Source organism: Schistocerca gregaria, chromosome 1, assembly GCF_023897955.1.
Source record: "Schistocerca gregaria isolate iqSchGreg1 chromosome 1, iqSchGreg1.2, whole genome shotgun sequence".
Classification (NCBI taxonomy): domain Eukaryota; kingdom Metazoa; phylum Arthropoda; class Insecta; order Orthoptera; family Acrididae; genus Schistocerca; species Schistocerca gregaria.
In genome coordinates, this window is record NC_064920.1 from 405138934 (window position 1) to 405161915 (window position 22982).

At 41.8% G+C, this 22982-nt stretch overlaps 1 protein-coding gene across 6 annotated transcripts in view; it reads right to left on the bottom strand.

Moving 5' to 3' along the window:
* The window catches only part of LOC126349427 (mucin-12), a 244452-nt gene that overhangs the window by 26563 nt on the left and 194907 nt on the right, over positions 1 to 22982 (bottom strand). For all 6 annotated transcript variants that reach the window (XM_050002428.1, XM_050002433.1, XM_050002432.1 and 3 more), the window contains exons 5-8: positions 7131 to 7184; positions 2777 to 2986; positions 1836 to 1966; positions 1023 to 1170 (exon numbers count right to left, since the gene is read on the bottom strand). In XM_050002428.1, coding sequence (XP_049858385.1) covers positions 1023 to 1170; positions 1836 to 1966; positions 2777 to 2986; positions 7131 to 7184 — 543 coding nt within the window. The remainder of the gene's footprint in view (positions 1 to 1022; positions 1171 to 1835; positions 1967 to 2776; positions 2987 to 7130; positions 7185 to 22982) is intronic.

Sequence of the window (22982 nt, forward strand, 5' to 3'; positions counted from 1 at the left end):
TCATCTACTCCATTTCTTCTGGGTGACTCATCAGAAAGCTTCACCACGAGCCCCAGTGTCCTTAAATTAATAGCTGTGGCTTCTTCACTAAATTTATATATGGGACTGTAATAGAATCCTCCATAAAAGCATAATCTACAAATTTCATGTGTAGTCCTTTATGTGATATATGGGGATCTTGTCAAGCATTGCTGAAATGTGCTCATGTTAATCAAAACTGATCCACCACAGACTCAAAAAATCTTTGAATATTTCTCAATACCTTCAAACATAAAAAAAACTCTGACAGAAGCTATACTCAAGACTGAACTACACTTCTTTGGTGAGAAGATATACATGTGCAGAAGCCTTCACATGATTTGCAAGCTGTATTTGCCTTTTTGTTTGTGATGCTCACATAGTTATTTTATCTTGTTAGCTTTGAGTGTAATGAAGCCTAGTCAATACACAGTTTCATGCCACGCAATACTAACACTATACGTTTTTACATTTAAACCTTTTAATCGTTTTTTCCAGATACTGTGTGGGATATGATGAAAATTTTGTTACAAATATATAGGATTTTAATGGTTACAGGATTAAACATGAGAATTATAACGTTATTTACAGTGCTGTTATGCCTGCTGTATCATCATAAATGAAGTGTGGAAATACCTTTAAGAATAAAGCACTTTGTAATCAAGACTTATAAGAGAGTGATACTACTCCAAAATTGTCTCTATTAACTGAACTAAAACTGAAACAGGGATACAAACATGCAACGGTGGTGCAAATATGAATGAATTTTTAGAACAAATATGTGGATAAAGTCAATTAAAACTACTATGGGCATTTTTAATCTGTGATAAATCACCATACCACCAGCATAGTATTTGGATTATTATCATTAGTGTTCCATAATTTGTTTATTGGGAAGAACTTGGAATAAGTTTTGATGTGTTTTAAAGGATTGCATAGATAATCAGATAGGCTGTTGTATAATGGATGACACCATACTTAGTAGTAATGGGACTAATACTCACCACAGTCATATCTCACAGGACAGCAGACACCCTCAACATACACAGGCCTGCAACCCTCGACATGCAGTGTGCATTCTTGCATGACACATGCTGTGTGGTTGCGAATACAGTAGCAGAGTTCACATGGCTTTGTGGGGTCCCCCGGTATCTGAAATTTTAAAAAAAGAAAAAGATACATGTTTGAGTAATCTTGACAATGATAATTTTGCAAGTGATACTTGGTGCTATAAGTGTACAGTGTATTCACCAAAACCAGAATTGTTAAGATGCATTGGAAAGAAATGGTATCCCATAAGCCATCGAAGATGTACGGCACCTGTAGTAATAAAAGTGTCTGAAACTGTTGTGTTAAGCTTAATTGTTGTCATGATGCAATTCTTCATGATATTCCTAGTTGTACTACTTGTGTATCCATCATTGTCTAAGTTACTAGCATTTATTACCTTTTTTCTGAGTAGTTAATAGTGACAGAATCTCTGATTCAGAAATTTCATAAGTGAGTAAAAGTAAGTGCTTTTGCTGGATAGAAAGCATGCTTATTGTATGTGTTTATCATTTACTTTGTATGTTGTGTATACACTCACTATTAGTGTGTTCTACTTTTATTGTACATTAAGAACAATTTGCTAATATGTGGATGTTAGAATCACTTTACATGACTCGACAGCTTGAATACCGTAAACAATTTGTTTTCAGCTTGGCTTATACATATTGTGTTACTTTATTAGTAGTTACCTGAGATACATATTTCATAAACTCATATTCAGTTACAGTCATATGTCTAATTCTAAAAACTAACAAAAATGTAAATACCTTGGTGCCGTCGGAGTAGAACACCTCATCAATTGTGCAACCATAATTATCAGGATGTCCAACAGCTGTTGACCCGGTTGGAGCAGGTGGAGTAGTAATAGTTGTTGAACTTGTTATCAGTTGGACTGGCACTACAAATTGTGGAAGATATTACACTTCATCTAGTTAAAAGCCAGATTAATAATTTTTGGCAAGCACAAAGCAAAACCATAAAACCAAGTATTCTGCTAGTCGCATGGTTGTGTAGTAGCATTTACATATATGAAGCTTGATCAGAACAAAATGAATACAGAGAAAAAATGTCAAAGGTAATGAACTAAATGGAGCAAGAAGTCATTTAGAGGCATGAGAAGTAGTTCAGAGACAGTTGAATCATTTTTCTAGATTATTCATAAACCAATAGAAAGTTAGCAGTTATGAACACAGTAAAAATTTCAAATGATAGTTAACATATTTGTGTATGAAATACTCATGTAACAACAAGAAGGGATTATCAGCTTTCATGTCATTCATGAATGTACATGTAAACACACACAAGGATACCTGAGGTTAATTCAGTCTTTCCCATTTGTGGGCTGCATTTTAACCATTTGAAAAAAAAAGTTTCAATGCATTACTATAACTGCTCAAGGTAGTCAATGTTTACTACTGTGGTTTATGTCCATGACACATGTTAAGGAATGTTTTGAAAGTTGTTCCAAATACCAAATAATATGAAAGTTGCCAGTATATCTTAGCTGTTTCCAAAAAATCTGGGAATATTTTCTTCTGTTTTTTTTTTTTTTGTTCATTAGATGTGTTCTCTGAGTTTATTAGAATCATTTTATATTAATTTGCAACTAAGGAACAAAATTTGGATTTCAAGAGCAAGTGTGTTAGCATCCTTATACTAAGTTACATTTCTTTCACATGTTAATATAAAATCCATTCAGTATAATCACCTTCAGGACATGTAATCACTGGACAGCACTGGTCTGGTTTCTGCTCCACTGTGCAGTCTTGCCCGATACCTTTACTGAAGGGGCAAACACGAAGGTAGCACATTAGCATGCGGTTATGGCACGTGCAGTTTAGACATGGCTCATTCGTCATTATACGGTCACCCTCTTCATAGTGTATAAAGTTGTAATAGCACCCTGTTGCTGTTGAACCTGCAAACAAACAAAATTAATTTTAACTATAATACTGATTCATTAAATAAGCCTCCTGAATGTAGTGCAAATTTTGAAATCACATTGGAAAGTGTGCAATGAACTGGGTATGGATTTGTTTGTTGGCTTTGTGACAGTAGGTTCACTGGTAGTCATGACATTGAGGGACTTAGTTACTGCATGGACCTTTGACTGTTATACTGACTGTGTACAACCATGATTAGACAACTGAATACTGCAACTTCATAGAACTACGGTAGTGAATTCAAAAAGTTGTAGCAACTGGTACATTTTCTTTCCATTAAATACTTTCAAGCAAGCAAAAATTATTTTTATAAAGCATATGATCGCCAAAAGACAAAGAAATAAAAGATTTCAGTTCATCAACTATTATCTTGCAGCACAAAAACACTGTTTCTCACTAAAAGGTGATAGCAAGAGAATTCACAGTACTCAACTTGAAAGAGCAGGATTCAGTGACATTATTTTTCATTTATGACAATATAAGCCACCGCATGTTCAATCCTAGCCAATTAACCAATTAAATAAAAGTTGTATGACATATTAATTTATGATTCATTAGTTGTGAGGTGATATGTCTAATTTGTTTTGCATAAGAGACAGAATGATCAACTCTGTACTTCAAATCTCATGTGTGTGTGCCTACACAATTATGTGAACAACTTGAAGTTAAAGTAAGATGTCAAACAGTGAAGTGTATTCAATTGACACAATGTAAGCACTGCTTACCCAGCACAAACTGGAAAGAAAGGTGAAACTAATGATGTCATTAAAGTTTAGTAGCATATGGGTTGACAAGTGTTTTGTTTTCCAATCTTTTGGATTGTGCTGCTGCTTTTTCATGATTTTCAACAAAATTTTTAAGTTTATGTTCGCTATAAGATATGAGCCAGGCAAAGAGATATGTTCTCTGAACGAGGTATATCATACGAGAGATGGCTGGAGTGCAGAGAAGTACATGTGACCATACACCGTGATGAGGTTACAAGAACAAAAAGCTATAATTTCATTTCAGGTGCTATGGAAACATAATCACTGTTAAGCTAAATGACTAATTACACCTGCAGTATACAGGTATATGCCATCTCAAGGTTAAATGGCCTTAACAGCTTATAATAATGATCACATAGGCATTTTTCTGTTGGTGGGAAAGCAAGCGACTGAACTTGCTGTGTATTGTACCACTAAGTGGCAGAATAATAGATATCCAAGCAGGACAGCGCTAGTGTGAATGGGGTACTCTGTGTTACAAATTTGCTGCCCACATTTTCCAAGAGATGAACAATGTAATACAACTGGGGAGACCTACAACTTTGTCATGCACCATAACTAGCATATAACATTTGAGCATGCATCTTAACAATAGTAACAAGTGGCTATAAGGATGACTTAATACCTTAAAACTGAATTAATGTAATTCTGTTAAACTGGTACATTTTCTCAATGAATACAAAGAAAAGCTGAAATCTCATTTAGAACATACTTCAGTGTTTATAGGAGTGGAAAATCTAGTACACAATGACTTGGCAGCACAGGCAGATCCAAGGGGTAGGGGAGGGGGAGTGTGAAAAAAATTCCAATGGTCTTGAAGCAGTTGTATATTACCGATTAATTGAAATGTTTATAGCACTTTTTAGTAGCAATAGCCATGTTTAGGATATTTGGGGCTGTTTGAAAAAATGAAAAAAGTACCTCATTTTGAGGCTGCATTATGAGGACCTGGGCATTTTCAACATTAATCCCTGTGCTGCTGGAGTGGGGTAGAATTACCCTCCCCATAGCTTCTCCAGACCCCTCCCCACCCCAGACCTGCCTGTGCTTGACTGAATCTGTTTCAAACAAGCTCACAAGAATACAGTAAGAAAGGAGATCAGTGAATGAATTTTGTCTCAGTTGTTGAGGGTGAAGTAAGTACTGTATTTCGTTTTTGATATGTCACCTAAGTTTTCTACTGTCACTTCTCTCGGTCAAGTCAATGGAATACTTTTTAACTACAATGCACAGTCATTGTGCTTACTGAATTAATGGTAACACTCACAACTGATTCCTCCTGCTGATTTCATGTGATTTATTACAACTATCTTCCACAATGCAAAGGACCTTGTCTATGAGTATATGAGATCTGCCTGGTCTTGATTTCCCAGTAATTGTTCCTTGGTGTTTCCACTTCACAATCACATCACTAACAGTGCAACTTGGGCGTTTTAGGAGGGCTGAAAAGTTGCTGATGGATACATTACTTCAGCAGTCTGAGGCCAAACGTTCCAGAAAGCTCTGAGCTGGAGCCACTGAGTACTAGCAGATGGGGAGCTCAAAGTTGAGGTCTCGATTAGCATACCCTGATGTCATGACAGTGTTACTTAGTGGTGATCATGGGTGCGAGCAGCTCTGGCACAGTTTGCATCCAGTACTTGGTCCTCAAAAACTGAGAAGGATGAACCTACATGATTTTTTTCCTTTACTATGTGTGTAAGTGGCTGACGGGTAGATTGAAGATCGAATTTGTGGTACTTGATGAGTGCACTAAATCACGATAAAAGTGAAGTTGTCCAGTAAACATTCAGCAAAGCTATCATCAAAACTTTTCCCTGGGGTTTTGCCTGTAGCAAAGTATTTTTAAAACATGCAGCTGTTATTTGCAGTCCATACGAACAAATGCGTGGCGTAGTACCACCATTAGGACGATTTACAAATAATTTTGTTTTTGGGCTGGACAAGGAGAGGCGGCAAAAGGTTCAAATCATTCAATCGTAATAGTGCTGGTATTACTCTGACTTTATGCTGTCTTTGATTTCCATGAGTAATTTTAGAAGAATGTTCACGTCCTATCAGGACATACACTGGTAAGTCAAAATGTTATTACTATCGGCCACTGCGATAACTAATCAGTAATTCTTAAATGCGTTACTCACAATTTGATCTGATACTACATGTCTATTGGGATTAATTAAAGTACATATCAAGACACAAAGGGATTAATTACATGCTGCCAGTGGGCATTGATTTAAATCATTGGGGAAAGTCGAAAATTGGGACTTGAACCCTGGTCTCCTGCTTACTAGATGGATGCACTGACCAGCACACCATCCATACACAGTGGTCATCATAACTGCACGGAATACTATAGCACGCCTCCCACCAGACCCAAATTCTCATCTTATCCACACACTACTGATGTAGTGCCCCTTACTTGAGGCATATTGCTGATTCCCTTAAGAGTTAGAACGTGATGTGCATCCGCACTGAAGTGGCTGCCCTCTTACTCATATATGTGGTGTCTGTTCTTTCGGACATGTGATCTGAAAAAATAACTAATTTTACTGTATATGTATTAAATGTATGCGATCTGATTCTGAACCTTTGGAACAGTATAACATTCTACATTCTTTCTCTTATGTATGATGTTAGACATTTGTTAACTATATCATTAAATCCATAAAATGTGATTTACTCCTTTAAACAGTTTACAGAAAACATCGACTGGTGCTGTTCTGTTGTCTAATGTTCGTCACATCTGATTAGTGCGTTTGTAAATTGTTTCAGCAGTTGAGCAAATCCTTCTGAAATTCAAAGTGTGGTATCATTATCTGAAGACAGAAGCGGACATTAAAAGAAAATGAGAATCACAGCTGTGTGTTGTGTAATGTTCTTCTGAAAGGCGGAAGGGAATGGACAATTATGTGTGGGGACGTCTACAGAGGGCATAATGTGCTAGAGGTGCGGCACGGCAGGTCACTGCCAGGCGAGAGGGGCAACACGCCCGTGGGAACCGCAGCCCCACAATTATCCTGTGGATCCGTTAGCAGCCGCCTCATCGCTGTGGGAAGGCAAATCCCGATGCGTACCCTTCTCGGTTTCCGCACCTTCAGCTCCCACCACAGTTCGCTACAAGCTATAAAAGTATCCTCACAAAACAATGGCCTGTCTGCGCACCAAATTTCATCTTCTTCACAACTGTTCTAGCGGATGGTGACTGAGTGCAGTGACGCTGAGGCATACCATACAGCATATTCTCTTGTGGGCGCGGATATTGCCGGTTCAGTTCGTGGGAGTGTGGGGAGAGGATTCGGAGGATGACCTCTATACATTAAGCTGTAAAGTTTACCAATAATTTCTGACTTACCTCCATAATATTCGTCAAGTTGATGCTGTACTTGTTGAGCGTCGTGCATGGGTGCTGCAACAAAAACGAATAAGTGTAAACGTGACGCTTATTGGGTTGACAGAAGCAGTGTAAATTTACGAAAAGTAACACGTGTTATTTGCTTACGATTATGGAAAACATGATGTGAATACAAAAAGGTAGTGCTGCATGTTTGCCACAAAATTGTACACTAAAAAACAATATTTACATTAATTATAACTGATTTCACTTGAATAGTGAGGTAATGCACCGAAAATAATTACTGAAGCGTAGTTAAAATTACTGGTTTCAGATATCTGTGCATTTCAAATGAATATTTTGGTATTACAGTTGGTAAAACAGTTTCAGTTCCATTATAGGTGGGGTTTATGCACAGGTTGTTTACCCACACGTCTGAAGTGTGCGGTTGTCCGAGGGAAAATTAACAGTTATCAGTTTTTACTGTGTTTACATGATTGTGCAGTGTTTTTAAAACAGTGGAAACAATAGTTCATTGATTCGAATTTGTATGTATTTTCGAACGTTTGAGGAATACATTCGTCGTAATCCTATTTATTAAACCAGGTTTTATGTATTCCAGATCGGGTGAAGAGTCTTTTTTATACGTTCTGTGCCGCAGTGGCAGGCTTTACGTTATTCCGAATTATTGCGGAGTTGCGACGCAGTATTGTCTCGTTTGTTGACATACCTTCGCACCAATCGGTGCCAAGCTAAATAGTTGGACAATCCATACGCTCCCAAACTCTGACAGCTATTCGCTGGCATTATCATTAGTGGTAATCTAACTTTCTTACTGCTGGTTTTACCAATGTGTCCGGAACCACGCGGCTGCTACGGTCGCAGGTTCAAATCCTGCCTCGGGCGTGGATGTGTGTGATGTCCTTAGGTTAGCTAGGTTTACGCAGTTCTAAGTCTAGGGGACTGATGACCTCAGGTGTTAAGTCCCATAGTCCTTAGAGCCATTCGAACCATCTTGTTTTGCGTCTTGAAACGGTTGGCAGCTATTAATTGCGCCTGCCCTGCACTTCTAACTACAGCATAAACCTAGGACACTGGGCTCTCTACTATTTCCACTTAGTGAAAACAAGAGTAAGAACAAGTCGCTTGGTCAGTTTGAGTGCAATGTGCGTAATTTAGCTAGTTGTATAAAAGTTTTGGGAGACTTATTATTCGTAAACAAATGCTTTCCTGTTACGTTATAGTTTAGATGTTAAAAGTCAAATGTGACGTAATTTTAGTGACTGAACAAATGTTTAGACGTCTGTAAGATCTTTTTAAAACTTTTAACGAGAGATATAACGCTACTGGCTCCGCGATTTTAAACTGGCGGTGATGTATGAGGCAAGTATTCATCTTCACCCACGTTTCGCTGTGATATAACCAGTACTGCTTCTGTTAGAACAAACAGAAATCAGATCTTCGAGTGACTTTCAAGGTTAGAGGTTTTCTTAGGCTCCTTAGTACCTCTGTGTTTCCTTAACACAGCCATTTTTTTTAAATCTTAGTGCAACTGAGCTAGTCGTCTGTAATGATATAAACGTAGACAAGTCATTAAATTCTAATCTTTCTTACCCTGTGTTTCATTTGAACACACAGCAAAACTAAAACCTTATGACTACTGGCCACTGAGTGGCGTTGCGGGCACGTGACACGGTAGGGAAGTATATATTGGCAGCAGAAACGAATGGAGAAATCCAGTTACAGTTCGGCAAAGGGCAGAGTGTTGTGATCTGACATTGTTACAGCCCGGGAATGACCAACGACCGTCTCAGAAACGGTGTAACTGATCGGATGTTCGCGTGCTACTGCCGTGGGCATCTATCGAAAGTAGTTGAAGGGCGCTAAATCGACGAGTAGGCGACACGGTGTTGGACATGCACGCCACATCACAAGATATAGAAGTAGAAGGATTCCTCGCTCTGTAAAGCAGGACAGGCGGCGTTCTGTTGCAGATCTGACGACCGAGTAGAACGTTGCTGCAGGCAGATGTGTTTTGAGGCACACGGGTCAGCACACATTGTCAAACACGTGACTCTGCAGCAGGCGATCCCTAGTGTTCCCATGATGAACCAACGACGTCTTGAATTACGACTGCAATAAGCGAGGGATCACGGAGAGTGGGCTGTTTATCAGTGGAAACGTGTCGCCCGGTAGGAAGAACACTTTTCTTTTTAGACCAGGTCGGTGGTCGTACCCGGATATATGGTGGCTGCTCGAGACGTGCAACACGCAACTGACACAGGCCGTTGGGGGCAGTAATTTGCTATTGGGGACATTCACTTTGGCTTCCATGGGGCTTGTGGTAGCAATAGAAGGCATGACGTCAACTGTGGATTACGTGAACATTATTGCGGAACATGTGCAGCCCTTCAAGCTCGATGTCTTCCCTGACGGAAAGGGAATCTTGCATCAGGATAACTGCCCGTGTCACGAGGAGCATGTTACAGAAATTACGTTGATGCGTTGGCCACCAAATTCGCTTGATGTGTGCGCGATGGAACACGTCTGGCACGTTATCGTGCGCCAGCTCCACGCTCACAAACTGCCGCCTTTAATTTATGGGGACCGATGTGACCTCTGCGTAGACATATGGTGTCACGTACCTGCGAAAGCATGTCTTGCAGAATCACTGCTGTATTGCATTCCAAAGATTGACCAACAGGCTCTTGCGCAGGTGGTCATGATGTTTCGGCTCGTTAGTGTATGTTTCTCGTGCCCTATTTAAAATTGATTCGAACGTTGCTGCAGAGAGGCAGAAAACGAGCACAGAGACTCTGAATGCGTGTCTCCGCGGCGAGGTCAGTACTTCCATAACGAGTGTCGGAGGCTAGGGGGCGGGCAACTTTACATAGAATGCCGCGATAGGCGGCGGCCCATATGCCAGCCTAGGTTACTGTCCGCGACAGGTGCGGCCCACGTGCTGTCCGCAACCAATCTGCCTGCGTTCGTGTCTCGTCTGAAGTACTTGTCCTTTCCCACAGTCAGGACCGCAGTTCAAGTAGCCGAGGACATACTCTTTATCCTGTTTAAATTTTCCAATTCGGCGTTATGTTGGGATGGAACCACTGGTTCAAGAAGACGCTACGAGATGGAAAAGTAAAAGAAGTTCAATATAGTCAGTGATCCTACACAGTGGGTAGAAAAAGCATCGGATAATAATGTTGGAGCAGGATAGAGAACGCGGAACTGAGGAAAACTTTTCCGATAGCTACAGGTAGAAAATGCATCATTGTGGACCTTCGGCAGTGGAACGACAGCCAATCAGCGACGAGTGCACAGAAGTTTATCCAATAAGCAAAAATGCTGAAATGTATTTAGCAGTGCGTTTTAGCCCGACTAAGCTGCTCCTTTGTTATGGTACTTTGTGTTCCTTACAAATGTAGTTTTTAGAACAAAAGTTAACTCGTGTTAACGCGACCGCTTCCAGGACGGGGAGATATGCCGGCCTCGGACGGAATCTGCCGTGCGGAATAACGACGAGGTGTCGGTGTGCCGGCCAGCCTGGATATAGTTTTTAGGTGGTTTCCCACATATCACTATGCGAATACCGGGCTGGTGCCAATGTTCCGCTTCAGGTACACGTCAGGCAAACATTAAGAACACTTGAAACTTCCTGGCAGATTAAAACTGTGTGCCGGACCGAGACTCGAACTCGGGACCTTTGCCTTTCGCGGGCAAGTGCTCTACCAACTGAGCTACCCAAGCACGACTCATGCCCCGTCCCCACAGCTTTAATTCCGCCAGTACCTCGTCTCCTATCTTCCAAACTTCACAGAAGCTCTTTTAATGTGTTGGCGTAAGGCTGTAGCATTGAACGGAGATTACATGGTAAAATAGGGTTTTGTAGCGCAAAGAGGGGGAATAGTATGGTGTTTTGGAATCCTGAATAAACCGACCTGCTTTCGGGGGGGGGGGGGGGGGATGTTACATTAGATATAGAACGCCTCTCTACGCTGGCAATATTTTATGAATGATTAATTTTTCACAGTTCTGTTACTTTAGGACTACCCGTTACACAAGAGAGCTGGGAGTTGGGTAATTCTCTTATTCAATTGTGCAGAATCGTTGCGAATGGGTGGAGGCGCATGACAGGAAGAATATGAACGTGATCAACATGTAAATGAAATCGTGCCTGGAGTTTCCTACCAGCCTAGAAGCAAGGAAACAATGAATTCCTCGACACACAAGATTAAAACCGAGAACGATTTACATCAGTTCCTTACAACCTCAGCAACAGGAAGAATCTCCGCAACCTTCCACTTCTTCTTTGGGTTCTAACAGCGCACGATGGAACATAGAACTCATCTTTCGTAAATAACGGCTTTCACCTGCCACATGGCGTGAAAGTCCGTTGTGTTAGACCGTAAACAGTGTAGAATTGATTACAGTGAAATAGGGTCGCCTTTCATGCATTACGCAAGCAGCGCGGGCTATGAAATGGCAGAGCCTGCCACAGCAGACATGAATTAGCGTCGCCCGCCGCTGATAGCAAATGAGTTGTCATTGCGGCCGGCGCAAACGTGAGATGACGACAGCTCTCATCCGTAAAACAGTTTCGCACTTTACAGGACGGCCGGGTAGTAAATTTAAGGATGTGCATATCATGTCGAAACGGTGTGATATTGGACAAAGTCGTGATTACCGTATAGCCTTATCTTGATTTAGTAGCAACAATATAGATTTAACTACAGACTGTAGTCTGATATCGAAAATATATTTTGGTAAAGTGGGATATGCTGTTAGCGAAATATTTGCTATATTTTTAGGAGACGTAATATGGACCAAAACAAGAAAAAAAAAAAGATGTCCAATAAACGTGGCCTCTAAAGTGATTACCTTGAGAGCTATGAGCACTGGTTAACCTTTGCTACTGTGAAACACATCTCTTGTACTGAACAAGTGCTGGAATGAGTAATAGATCCACCATCCTCGATCAATGAGGCAAGTAACGACGTTCGTTCTCTGACGCAATAGCTGGTAGTATCTGCATACCATAGATCTCCCGAACGCCAAGTTAGTTGTAGATAGCATGATTACTTGTAAGTGTTCGACAAAAATGAGTTATGCACTAATTGACAAATCCAAACCATACGTCCGCACCAAAGAAGGGGAGTGATACGATTCTTGAAATTTCAGCGACAGAACCAACGCACTGTACGAAGCCAACACTAAAAAAGGAATTAAAAGAATTCTCAACCTGGTTCTGTATTAAGGATAAGGAATCAAAACTGTAGACGCTGAATAACACTGCTGTGATGCAGAGTGAACTGAATCATGAACCTTTTTTACACCTCGCAAGTGAACTTTATGAAAAATAAAAGTAATAGGAATTATAGAGGACTGGTTAAAACAGTTATTCACGTTTGTGTTATCTTTGGGTCAAATCCCCGTTCAGCTACCCAAATTTAGGTTCTTGTTTCTCCCCTCTATCACTTTCACCGATCGAGGTGGCTTAATGGTTGAGAAAATTGCCTTACATTCCGTAGGGGCAGGTTGTGAATCCCCGTAAAACTATCTAGGTTAGGTTAGGTTAGGTTAGGTTTCTTAAATGGTCCCAAGAAATTGCCAGAATCGTTTCTTTGAATAGGTACCGACGTCCTCTTCCTCGATCTTCTCTTCATTAGTGATAACTAATGAAAATGCACAGCACTTGTGTGATACATGTGGTTTTACATATGTGCAGTGGAAGACTGACGGTGATGGCTAAAAGACCATTTACAAACAAGAAAAAAAAGTGTTTAGTGGTGGACAGTTGGAGGAAATAACATTCCCTTGCGTTGTGTTAGTCAAATAATCATTGTCACACTCTTGTCTTCTCTTGTCTACTTTTTTAAATTTTTTTTATTTGCGCACAACAGCGATTTCTTAGGTAGCTCTGTTTCCCAGCTTATTTTCTTCTCATATCAACCAGATGCATTATTAATGTATAACAGACGGTATATGTTTGTTTCTGTATTAAATTATGGACTCTCTTTCTCTCTCTTGGTACTGTAATAAAGAGATAGTGACTAACAAGTTAAATCTGCTTCCATTCATTCACCACTACTTTGGCGTTTGAACACGACGTACGCTATGAACCTTCCTCCCTTCCCTCCGATCGACACGATGATGTTACCGGAAAATCTTGTTCATAGTTTGGATGCGACTTAATTTCGCTGCCCAAAAACTCTTGTCAGGTGGAGCAGTGGAAAGAGCGCCAACATGACCCCACAGTCCGGACCAGACGATGCCCTCCACTTTTCATGGAAAAGTGTTCTAATTGTTTTCACCCGCAACGTGCTTGAGCGACAAGGACCAGAGGCAGCCATTATGGTCTATGAATTATTTGGGCAGTCGGCGTGACCTTTGCCCCGCGAACTGACCGGCAGTAAGGGCAGTCCGCCTGGGCCGTTCCGAATACGTCGCCGGCAAATGGCAATCGCGTGTTGTCGGCTGTGAACGCCTGAACAATGCAAGGCTTCCTCCTGTATGCGGTCACAGCAGTAGCTACCAGTTAGGTATTGTTGGTCGGCTCAGCGACTCTTGCTCCTTTCTTCTGAGCGACACACGTTTTTTTATATAATTAGAAATGCTTTCTTATTATACAGGTTGTAAAAAAGACTGCACATGTAAAATTTTCAAGTGTTTGGAGGAGATAAAAAGGAACGCTTTTTATTATGTCACAAAAATATCATAAAGGCACTGCTTACCAGCCAAAGGTACAAGAAAATTTTGACGCTAATGATTTTCGCAGACAGTGTTCAAATTTTATGTATTGTCTATCAGTGTCTCGTACATCAAAAAGAACTCCATAGAAGTGAGATCGGGAGGACGTGGTGCCCACGGTACTGGATCACCCTTCCCATCCAAACAACGAGAAACACAGAGAGGGGTGGGCCAGAACGTGGCCGCTTGTTTTCCTCACCTCATTCCTATGTACTTCTTTTTGTGGAGGGAGATCAAGCGTTTGGTGTACTGAAGCTGTAGCCATTATTCATGAAGCACCTGATTGTTTTGAGCATGTTAGACAACCACTGGTACGCATATGCCAGTTGTGCATGAAAGTAAACGGACGATATTTCGAGCAACATCTCTAAAAGCAATATTAGTCACACGGAAGTTTGAACACCGTCTCTGATCATCATTAGCGTCAAAACGATAGAACTGTGTCATTTTTGTTACGTAAAAAGTGTTTCTTTTTGTTTGTTCTAAGCCGGCCGGAGTGGTCGAGCGGTTCTAGGCGCTACAGTCTGGAGCCGCGCAACCGCTACGGTCCCAGATTCGAATCCTGTCCCGGGCATGGATGTGTGTGTTGTCCTTAGATTAGTGAGGTTTAAGTAGTTCTAAGTTCTAGAAGACTGATGACCTCAGCATTTAAGTCCCATAGTGCTCAGAGCCATTTGAACCATTTGTTTCTTCTAAACACTAAAATTATAAACGTTATCCTTTCATAAAAATTGTGCTTTTGCATTTGAAATATGTGTTCCTTTTTTTTCAAACATACTTCACCACTAGCTGTCGCTCATTTTCAGTGGCTCAGACTCTGCCCACGCATGAGAAGACGCAGTTCTGTTAGCTTAGGTTTCCGCGACAAGAGAATCTTGAGTGGTTTCTTAAAGAAAACCTAGTCCGTTTTCTTTCGTATCCACGCCCCTCTGAACGAGTGAGTGGTCCGTATCTAAAGGTCACAGTTCCAATGGAATGGTACTACAAGTGGACTACTTTTTGCGCTACATTCGCGATGTACAATACCACAAATTGTCCTTAACTCTCTACTACGGTGAGGTAATAAAAGTCATGGGATGCCTCCGTAATATCGTGTCGGACTTCCTTTTGCCCAGCGAAGTGCATCAACTCGACATGGCATTGACTCAACAAGTCGTTGGAAGTCCCCTACAGAAATATTGAGCCATGCTGCCCCTATAGCCGTCAGCAATTAATAAATTGTTGCCGGTGCAGGATTTTGTACACTTAAAGACCTCTCGATTACGTCCCTTAAATGTTCAGTGGGATTCATGTCGGGCGATCTGGTTAGCCAAATCATTCACTCGAACTGACCCAACTATTCTTCAAACCAGTCGGGAACAATTGTGGCCTGGTGACATAATATCTTTATTTGGGAACATAAAGTTCATGAAAGACAGCAAACGACGTATCATTTTCCAGTCAATGATCGGTTCAGTTGAACCAGATGACTCAGTCCAGTCCATGTGAATACATCCCACACCATTATGAAGCCATCATTGTCTTGCAAAATACCTTGTTGACAAGTTGGAGCCGGCCGCTGTGACCGAGCGTTTCTAGGCGCTTCAGTCTGGAACCGCGCGACCGCTACCGTCGCAGGTTCGAATCCTGCCTCGGGCATGGATGTGTGTGCTGTCCTTAGGTTAGTTAGGTTTAAGTAGTTCTAAGTTCTAGGGGACTGATGACCTCAGATGCTAAGTCCCATAGTGCTCAGATACATTTTTTTTTTTTTTTGACAAATTCGATCCAAGTGTTGGTGGGATCTGCGCCACACTCGAACCCAATCTTCAGCTCATATCCACAGAAATCGGGACTGATCTGAACAGGGCAGGTTTTCCAGTCGTCCGACTGACATGGTCACGAGCCCAGGAGAGGTGCTGCAGGCGATGTAGTGTTTTTTGCAAAGGCACTTGATTCGTTTGTCTGACGCCATAACTTATTAACGCCGAATGTTGCCGCACTGCCCTAACAGATAAGTTCATCGTACGTCCCACATTGATTTCTGCGGTTATTTCACTCATTGTTGCTGGTCTGTTAACACTGACAACTGTACGCAAACACCGCTGCTTTAGGTCGTTAAGTGAAGGCCGTTGGCCACTGCGTTATCCATGCTGAGAGGTAATGTCTGAAATTTGGTACTCTCAGCATACTCTACCCGAAATGGAATATCCCAAGCGTTTAGCTCCAACTGCCATTCCGCATTCAAAGTCTGTTAGTTCCCGTCGTGCAACCATAATCACGTAGGAAACTTTTTCACATGAATCACCTGAGTACAGTTGCGCCAATATGCTATTTTTTACGCCTTCTGTACGCGGTACTACCGCCATCTGTGTAAATGCATTTCGCTATCTCATGACTTATGTCACCTCAGTGTATATCTGACTTTGCTGAAAGAAATTCTCACAGAGTAACAAAAGAAGGAGGATTAGGGTTCAGTGTTCTGTCGACACCGACAGAAGGAGCATAAGCTTGGATTGGGCAAGAAACGCTGAAAATCGGCCGTATCTTTTTTCAAAGAACCGTCTCAGTATTTGTCTCAAGCGATTTTAGGAAACCACCAGCATCTGAACCTGTTTCCTCTCGAATGTGAATCCAGTGCGATAATCAATGCGTCACTTCTGTGCTTGCAGAATAGCAAGGAAGTTCCAGAAATGACGTAAATGTTTGGTGTTCGTCAATTCCTCTCTTTGAATGTATCGAGCGAATCATCACTTTAGACAAAGTGCTGGACATGTGTTGTAGAGGAGCACTCTTTGAATTACGAACCGGCCACTCTAATTTAGGTTTATCTTAACCACATCATGTAAATGTTGGTGTAAAAACTTTATCAAAAATGGAACAGATTCCTTCTCACACGTTTTTCAGACAAGACTGTTTCTCTATTTTCAGTAGCCTCGAAGATGGCGGCTCATTATAGCCTCAGGAGGTATGGGGAAAACCATACTAAACAAGTGCGGACAGTGTGTTATTTAAAGCCACCACACAGCTACATTTGTTGCGGTATAAAGTGGTCTTAGAAACTACTTTCGACCCTTTTACATAGTGGATTTCAGGTGAAAGGCGGCTCTTATCTCATTTGGCAGTGTGTTACGAAATAAACACAGTTTGACATGGGAATGTGTTCCAGGTGGTGTTTGGCCGTGTCCCATTACTAGGTCAGGGGCGTAACAAGGGCGTTGTCAAAATTCGCTGTCTAGCCCGGATGTTTATGCAACTGCAGACAACATTCGGTGAGCTGTCCTGAAATCGGACCGAAGACCTGTCGCGTTTCGCAAGAACGATAGGGGATAGGAGACGTATCGTCCCCGCGGGCGGAAAAGTGGTCCGAACCCGATAGCCGTGCCAGGCTGCGCGTCCCATAGAGCGGAACACCAGCAGCGGATCAGCGCGCGCCTGCATATCGACTCGCTGCAACCCGCACAGTCAGTTGACCACACCGACGAAGTACTGCTTGTTTGGCTAAATACGGTTTCGAATTTCAGACTCACACCTAAATACTTCTTTAAAAAATACTTTCCACGTCAACTGTATTTATTGACAAATATGCATTATTCAATTTCGGCTTTAAACCATTTTCAAGCGGAGATATATGTTTGACAAATAGTATGTCAAGCATCACAATAATGAAATACTTCGTAGGCCCACCTGCATACGAGGACGAAATTTTATGTTTGTCAGTATATAAAGTAAATACTACCGCAAGATGATTACTACGAGTACATAATTCCACAAAAACCGGAATAAGACTTATGCTGAGGAAATGAATTTATCTTGCATTGACTGAGCCGAGTACAAAACAAGTTATTTGCGTAAAAAATGTTCCTTCTCTGGAGTTTGGGATCGTTAGTTACATGAAAATACCTTTATTTTCCATAATATTCTGAGCTCACTGCTTGTGAAAAACTGTCTTGCAGTAGCATAGCACAAAGTAGCAACATCAGACGTCGTAAGCTTCCGTCTCACCAGTATAATAGACCTGCGTGTGTACTGTTGCAAAAAATATCCAAAACAACCGTTTGGAGAATGTTTTGGGGAATATTTTTCAAGTCTTAGTTCTTATCCAGGGGCACAGTTCCAAATCACCACGTTCGGTCTATTGCTGTGAAAAGTTTTTTTTTCACTTAACTGTTGGCAGTAGCGGTTCTAGGCGCTATAGTCTGGAACCGCGAGACCACTACGGTCGCAGGTTCGAATCCTGCCTCGGGCATGGATGTGTGTGATGTCCTTAGGTTAGTTAGGTTTAAGTAGTTCTAAGTTCTAGGGGACTGATAACCTCAGATGTTAAGTCCCATAGTGCTCAGAGCAATTTGAACATTTTTTTTGTTGGCAGCAGCTTTTCGAAAAGTATATGGACTACGGTAGTTTTTGCGAATGTCTGTCCTTTGCGCAAAGTGCAACCTGTTCAGATACTTTGAATGCACAAATCATAAGCAGTGTTTGGCTATGTCAGTAATATGACACTTTATCAGTGAAAGGGAAATAAGGTGGTAAGTTTATGGCCATTTCCTTAGTTTAGGAAGTCCTTTTCTGCGAATAGGAATTCACGTGTTACAGATGTCGTGGTTTGGCTTCTTATTTCTAATTTCAGTGAAATACATAATTCAAGACGTACGAGAAAATTACCGCTTCGATAAGACCAGTCGTGACTTCATTAAGGGCACTTTCAGGTCAACGATTTAGCCGGAATTGTTATCATCTACAAATTATTGGGGATCGTTAGTTGCATGAAAAAACGTTTCCTTTTCATAAGATTCTGCGAAGTTCACTATTGGTGAAAAACTGTTTTGCAGTATGCGTAGTACAAGCTAGCAGCGTCAGACGTCGTAAGCTTCAACCTCAGCTAATTTTAAAAAAGAAACTTTTTGGACGGGATGCGTCTGAATGAGCAACACTATTATAAAGTAGGCCCTACTTTACATATGATAGACGTTACTTTCTGTATTTTAATCCAGCACTTGCAAGTAAAACACACACATTGCAGAAACAATTTATATTGTTAGGACATCGCATCTTGGACATCAGTCGACAGTGTGAGCCTGTAGCGTTCACGTTTTGAGCCTCTAGGAAGGCAAGAATATTTGTACGCGTGGTTCCATCGATTGAAATATTACTTTGTAATATTTAAACCTTTCTTATTTGTTACCAGCCTGGTCGATGGTTGAACTACTGCAAATTGCTCATATAACAATTATCTCGACAGCAGACGAACAAGGTGGTGCAGTGATACGACATCGGAGGACGACGGTTCAGTGTCCCCTATCCATCATACTGATTTCGGTTTCCCGTATTTCCCTGAGTTGATCAAGGCAAATGCTGAAATGGTTCCTTTGAGAAGAAAAGGGTCGATACTCTTCCCCGTTTTCCCCAAGTCACAGTTTGTGCTCCGTCTCTAATGAGCTTGTCATTGACGGGTCATTAAACCTTTATCTTGCTTCGAAATAAATGGTGTTTCTTTTACATACAGTTGGTATACAGAATTAAATTCTTTCTGACGATGAATAAAATGATGAACAGCTAGCTGTATGAGAAGCTGCACGGGACAAAAAGACGTACTCTTGACATTCCAAAAGAGCGCTTTCCAGACTCCCACTGCCCAAATTCCTACAAAATCACCCAACAATCGCGATGGTAAACCGAAATAACTTCTAACTTATTTATTCTTTATCCACGAATTGAACGTGTAGGAGAGAAATTGACATAGTTAACTATCTATCCTTCGCCACGTACTGCACGTTATGCAGATGGAGATCCAGTGGGTCCTGATGTTAGGAATGATGGCAAGGACGCACGTCGCTGTTGCGGTGCCGTTAGCAGTGCATCCGCTGCAACACTTGCTTCAGATGTGGTGGGAGAAGCCTTAAGCAAGAAGCCGAGCCTTGCGTCAGGATAGCGAGTGAAGAGCCTCAAAACGCGTGACCGGAGTAATGCCGTCTGCGGCCGCAGCGACCACTCTTGCGGCACTCGAGGATGTCCCCCCCCCCCCTCGCCCCTGCCCCCCCCCCCCCTCCAACGGCAGCTTATTGGGATATTTTCCCTGTTCCACTGCTCTGCCCCAGTCAAGTCGCTCCAAATTGTCTCCTATCTGCACCTTAGTACACATCCAGACTGAAATGCGGTTTCTGCAAGTCGGGAGATCCTACTTACTTCTCAGTCTGTTGCAACTTCCAGGGTCATTTTCGAATGTTTTGTAAACTGATGTCGAAAGAGGGAAAAACAATGTTCTCTAACGCATAACGAGATGTGAAATAAGGTATTATAAGCTCGCTGCGACCGAGGCGGCAAAATAGCGAATGCTTCATTCACATTATGCAAGGAATACGGGGTTTCTCTGCTTTTAGGTCTGTAAATGGCAGTGGGTTTGCCATCATCATCTCTCCGTTACTGGTGAGGTGTTACTGCTTATGCTTAACAGTCGGGCAAAAAAATCGACTGTGGCCTGCATAAGGCAACAATTCGAGAACACAGCTACATCACTTAAAGCTGATAAGCTTAATCCTCTTGAAATGTTTCGCGGCTAACGTGGCCTGTTTTTCCGCTCCATTATGACAGTCATCTGCTTAGCATGCTGTTCTGTTTAATGAGATTCTTTTTGCCGGGCAAATAAAAACAATAAAATTAGGCTGCTCGTTTGTGCGTTCTGATGTCGTTGAGAGGTTCCCAGAATTGTCATTGATGACTTCCCTTTCATCATTCATTAATGGGATAGCTCAATTATCCATTTTACCCTATCGAGTGTGATAGATTGATCTCCTGTAACGTCTTGTGCGACGAATAAATTAATTCACAATGGCAGAGGATGAGAATTTCCTTTACACTGCTTACTTCAATATGATTTGCTAAAGTGACGTGAAAATGCGGGACCTGACGATAGAAAAAATCACTCAATAGATCTAAGAGGAAATGCTTTATTTGTAATCAGAACGATATGGATTCAAGGACTTTCATTCCTAATGTAGAAAATTGACACGGAAGACTGAGGCTGCCAAAACGAAACATTCTTAACATATGAAATTGCTTGGCAGCTGATAATGGTAATAATGTGAAATGCCTTCGAATACTGAAGAACTGACCCTTGTCACAACGCCCTGTTCTGTAATATTCGCTGAACTCTTATAGTGGTTACCAATCGGGCTACACGATGAGGTGTTCCTCTTTCATAAGCCGGTTAGCTTTTAACACTGTTGCAGCAAACTATCAACGTAGACGTCAATTTAAAAAGTCAGCACATCGCTATAGTTATTTCAAATGGCACCTTTAATTCAACTACAATTCAATATCACCGGAGATGACTTGGATTACGGAGGCTCTGGCTTCAAACCGATAAACGGGCGTCCAAATTTAAGTTTTCCATGAATTTTACTGAATTGCTTTAAGGCCATTCCGGGAAGATCATGTCAAAAGGACACTTCTGATTTCCTTCTCAAAGTTTTCCGATCCTATCTTACGCTTCGTCTGTAATGACCTCATCGTTGATATAACGATAAACCCTAATCCTCGCCTTCCTTGTAATGATACCCTTCTTAATATCTAGGACAAACTAGAATAACTTCAACGCCTTCCGATGTAACACACATGACACATCATCGATACTGGCACACGTCAAAGACACAGGAAGTAAATTTGAGAACATAAACAATAATGCTAAAATACTGTACAGATTAAGAAAAGCCCGTATGATACATTTACGCGAAGACGAGAATTAATGTATTCGCAGTTGCGAATAGGCTTAGACATCAGGTGCACAAGGTGATATATCAAAATTGGTGCCCGACAGGGACTCTAACCTGGATTTTTCGCTTTACGAGCGGTCGCCGTAGCCACTTAACTATCCGAGGAGGCCTCCCAGATCGACCTAAACTCTCATATGCCCCGCACAGGGCAAAACATTTTATTACTTACGCGAGCGCTCGCCTCAGCCCCTTCGGCAGTCCGAGCACACCTCCCGAGCCGACCCAAACCTCCATACGTGGCTGTGTGTCTTACTCGCACAGTTGCTGTTATTGCCGCAAAGAGACTTACTTGTTACTGTCACGGCCTCTCTAGGCAGTGTCTGTATATCAGTGTACTATGTAATGTCCTTCAGACATGCACGTATGCTGAAGGAACAGGCACTGCTACGATGGTATTTTCAAACGGAACGAGTGTATTTATTCAGTTATGCAGTAACTAAAACTTCTGCTTACTTGTCGAAAGGTGTAAAACATCTTTCGAAGCCATAATTGACGCTAAGGGTTCTTCACAAGTGCTAGATGACATACAACGTTCTTGTTACATCGCTGTCTGTGAAAATAAACAACAGACGTGCAAGCCAGAAGTGCATTCCATGATGTAACAAAGAAAGAAATCTTGCTGCTGACGACCTGTCGATGTGACGCTGTAGTTCACACACTGCTCTCGCATTCGGGAGAATGGCGGTTCAGATTCCCGTCCGGCTGTCCAGACTCAGTTTTCCCATAATGTTTAAGGCAAAGGAAGGAATGTTTCTTTTGAAAAGGACTCAACTGATTTTCTTCTCCGTTTGTTTCCAATCCAAGCTTTTGCTCCTTCTCTAATAACCCCGGCCTTGGCCGACTGTTAAACCCTAATGTTCCTTTCCATCTGTTTCGCAGGTCATCGAAAGTCGTAGTGGCCTTTAAAATAAACAGTGATTAAGCAACAAACCGATGATTTTTTGGTGTATATTTCTCTTTCTTCACCACGGAGGTACCGGAAGAGACCGTGAAGTTTGTCGTTTTAAGAGATATTGCTGCTTTTGGCCTGAAAGCAAACGATGCTTTTCATTTAAGCTGAAAAGTGTCGTATTAATGTATCTATGTCAGCAGCGAGCGTAATGCGTACAGGCAGCTCGTGTACCTACTTCTCCAGTGAACGTTACGCAACGTCCCCCATGAACGTCACTACTACGAGGTGATCGCAATAACGTGAGCCGACAGCGAAGAGTTGTCAGCAGTAAGAGTCGACCTTGCGAATTCGCCTGGCCGCGTGTCCTGGGAAGGCGCAGGAGAGCGCGCCAGGTGTTTGCGCCGTCCGCCCCCGCAGGCGTCCGCGTCTCGGGAACCAGTTTGATTGTCCGGCAGCAACCGCCTTCCTGTGACTCAGCTCTCGTCG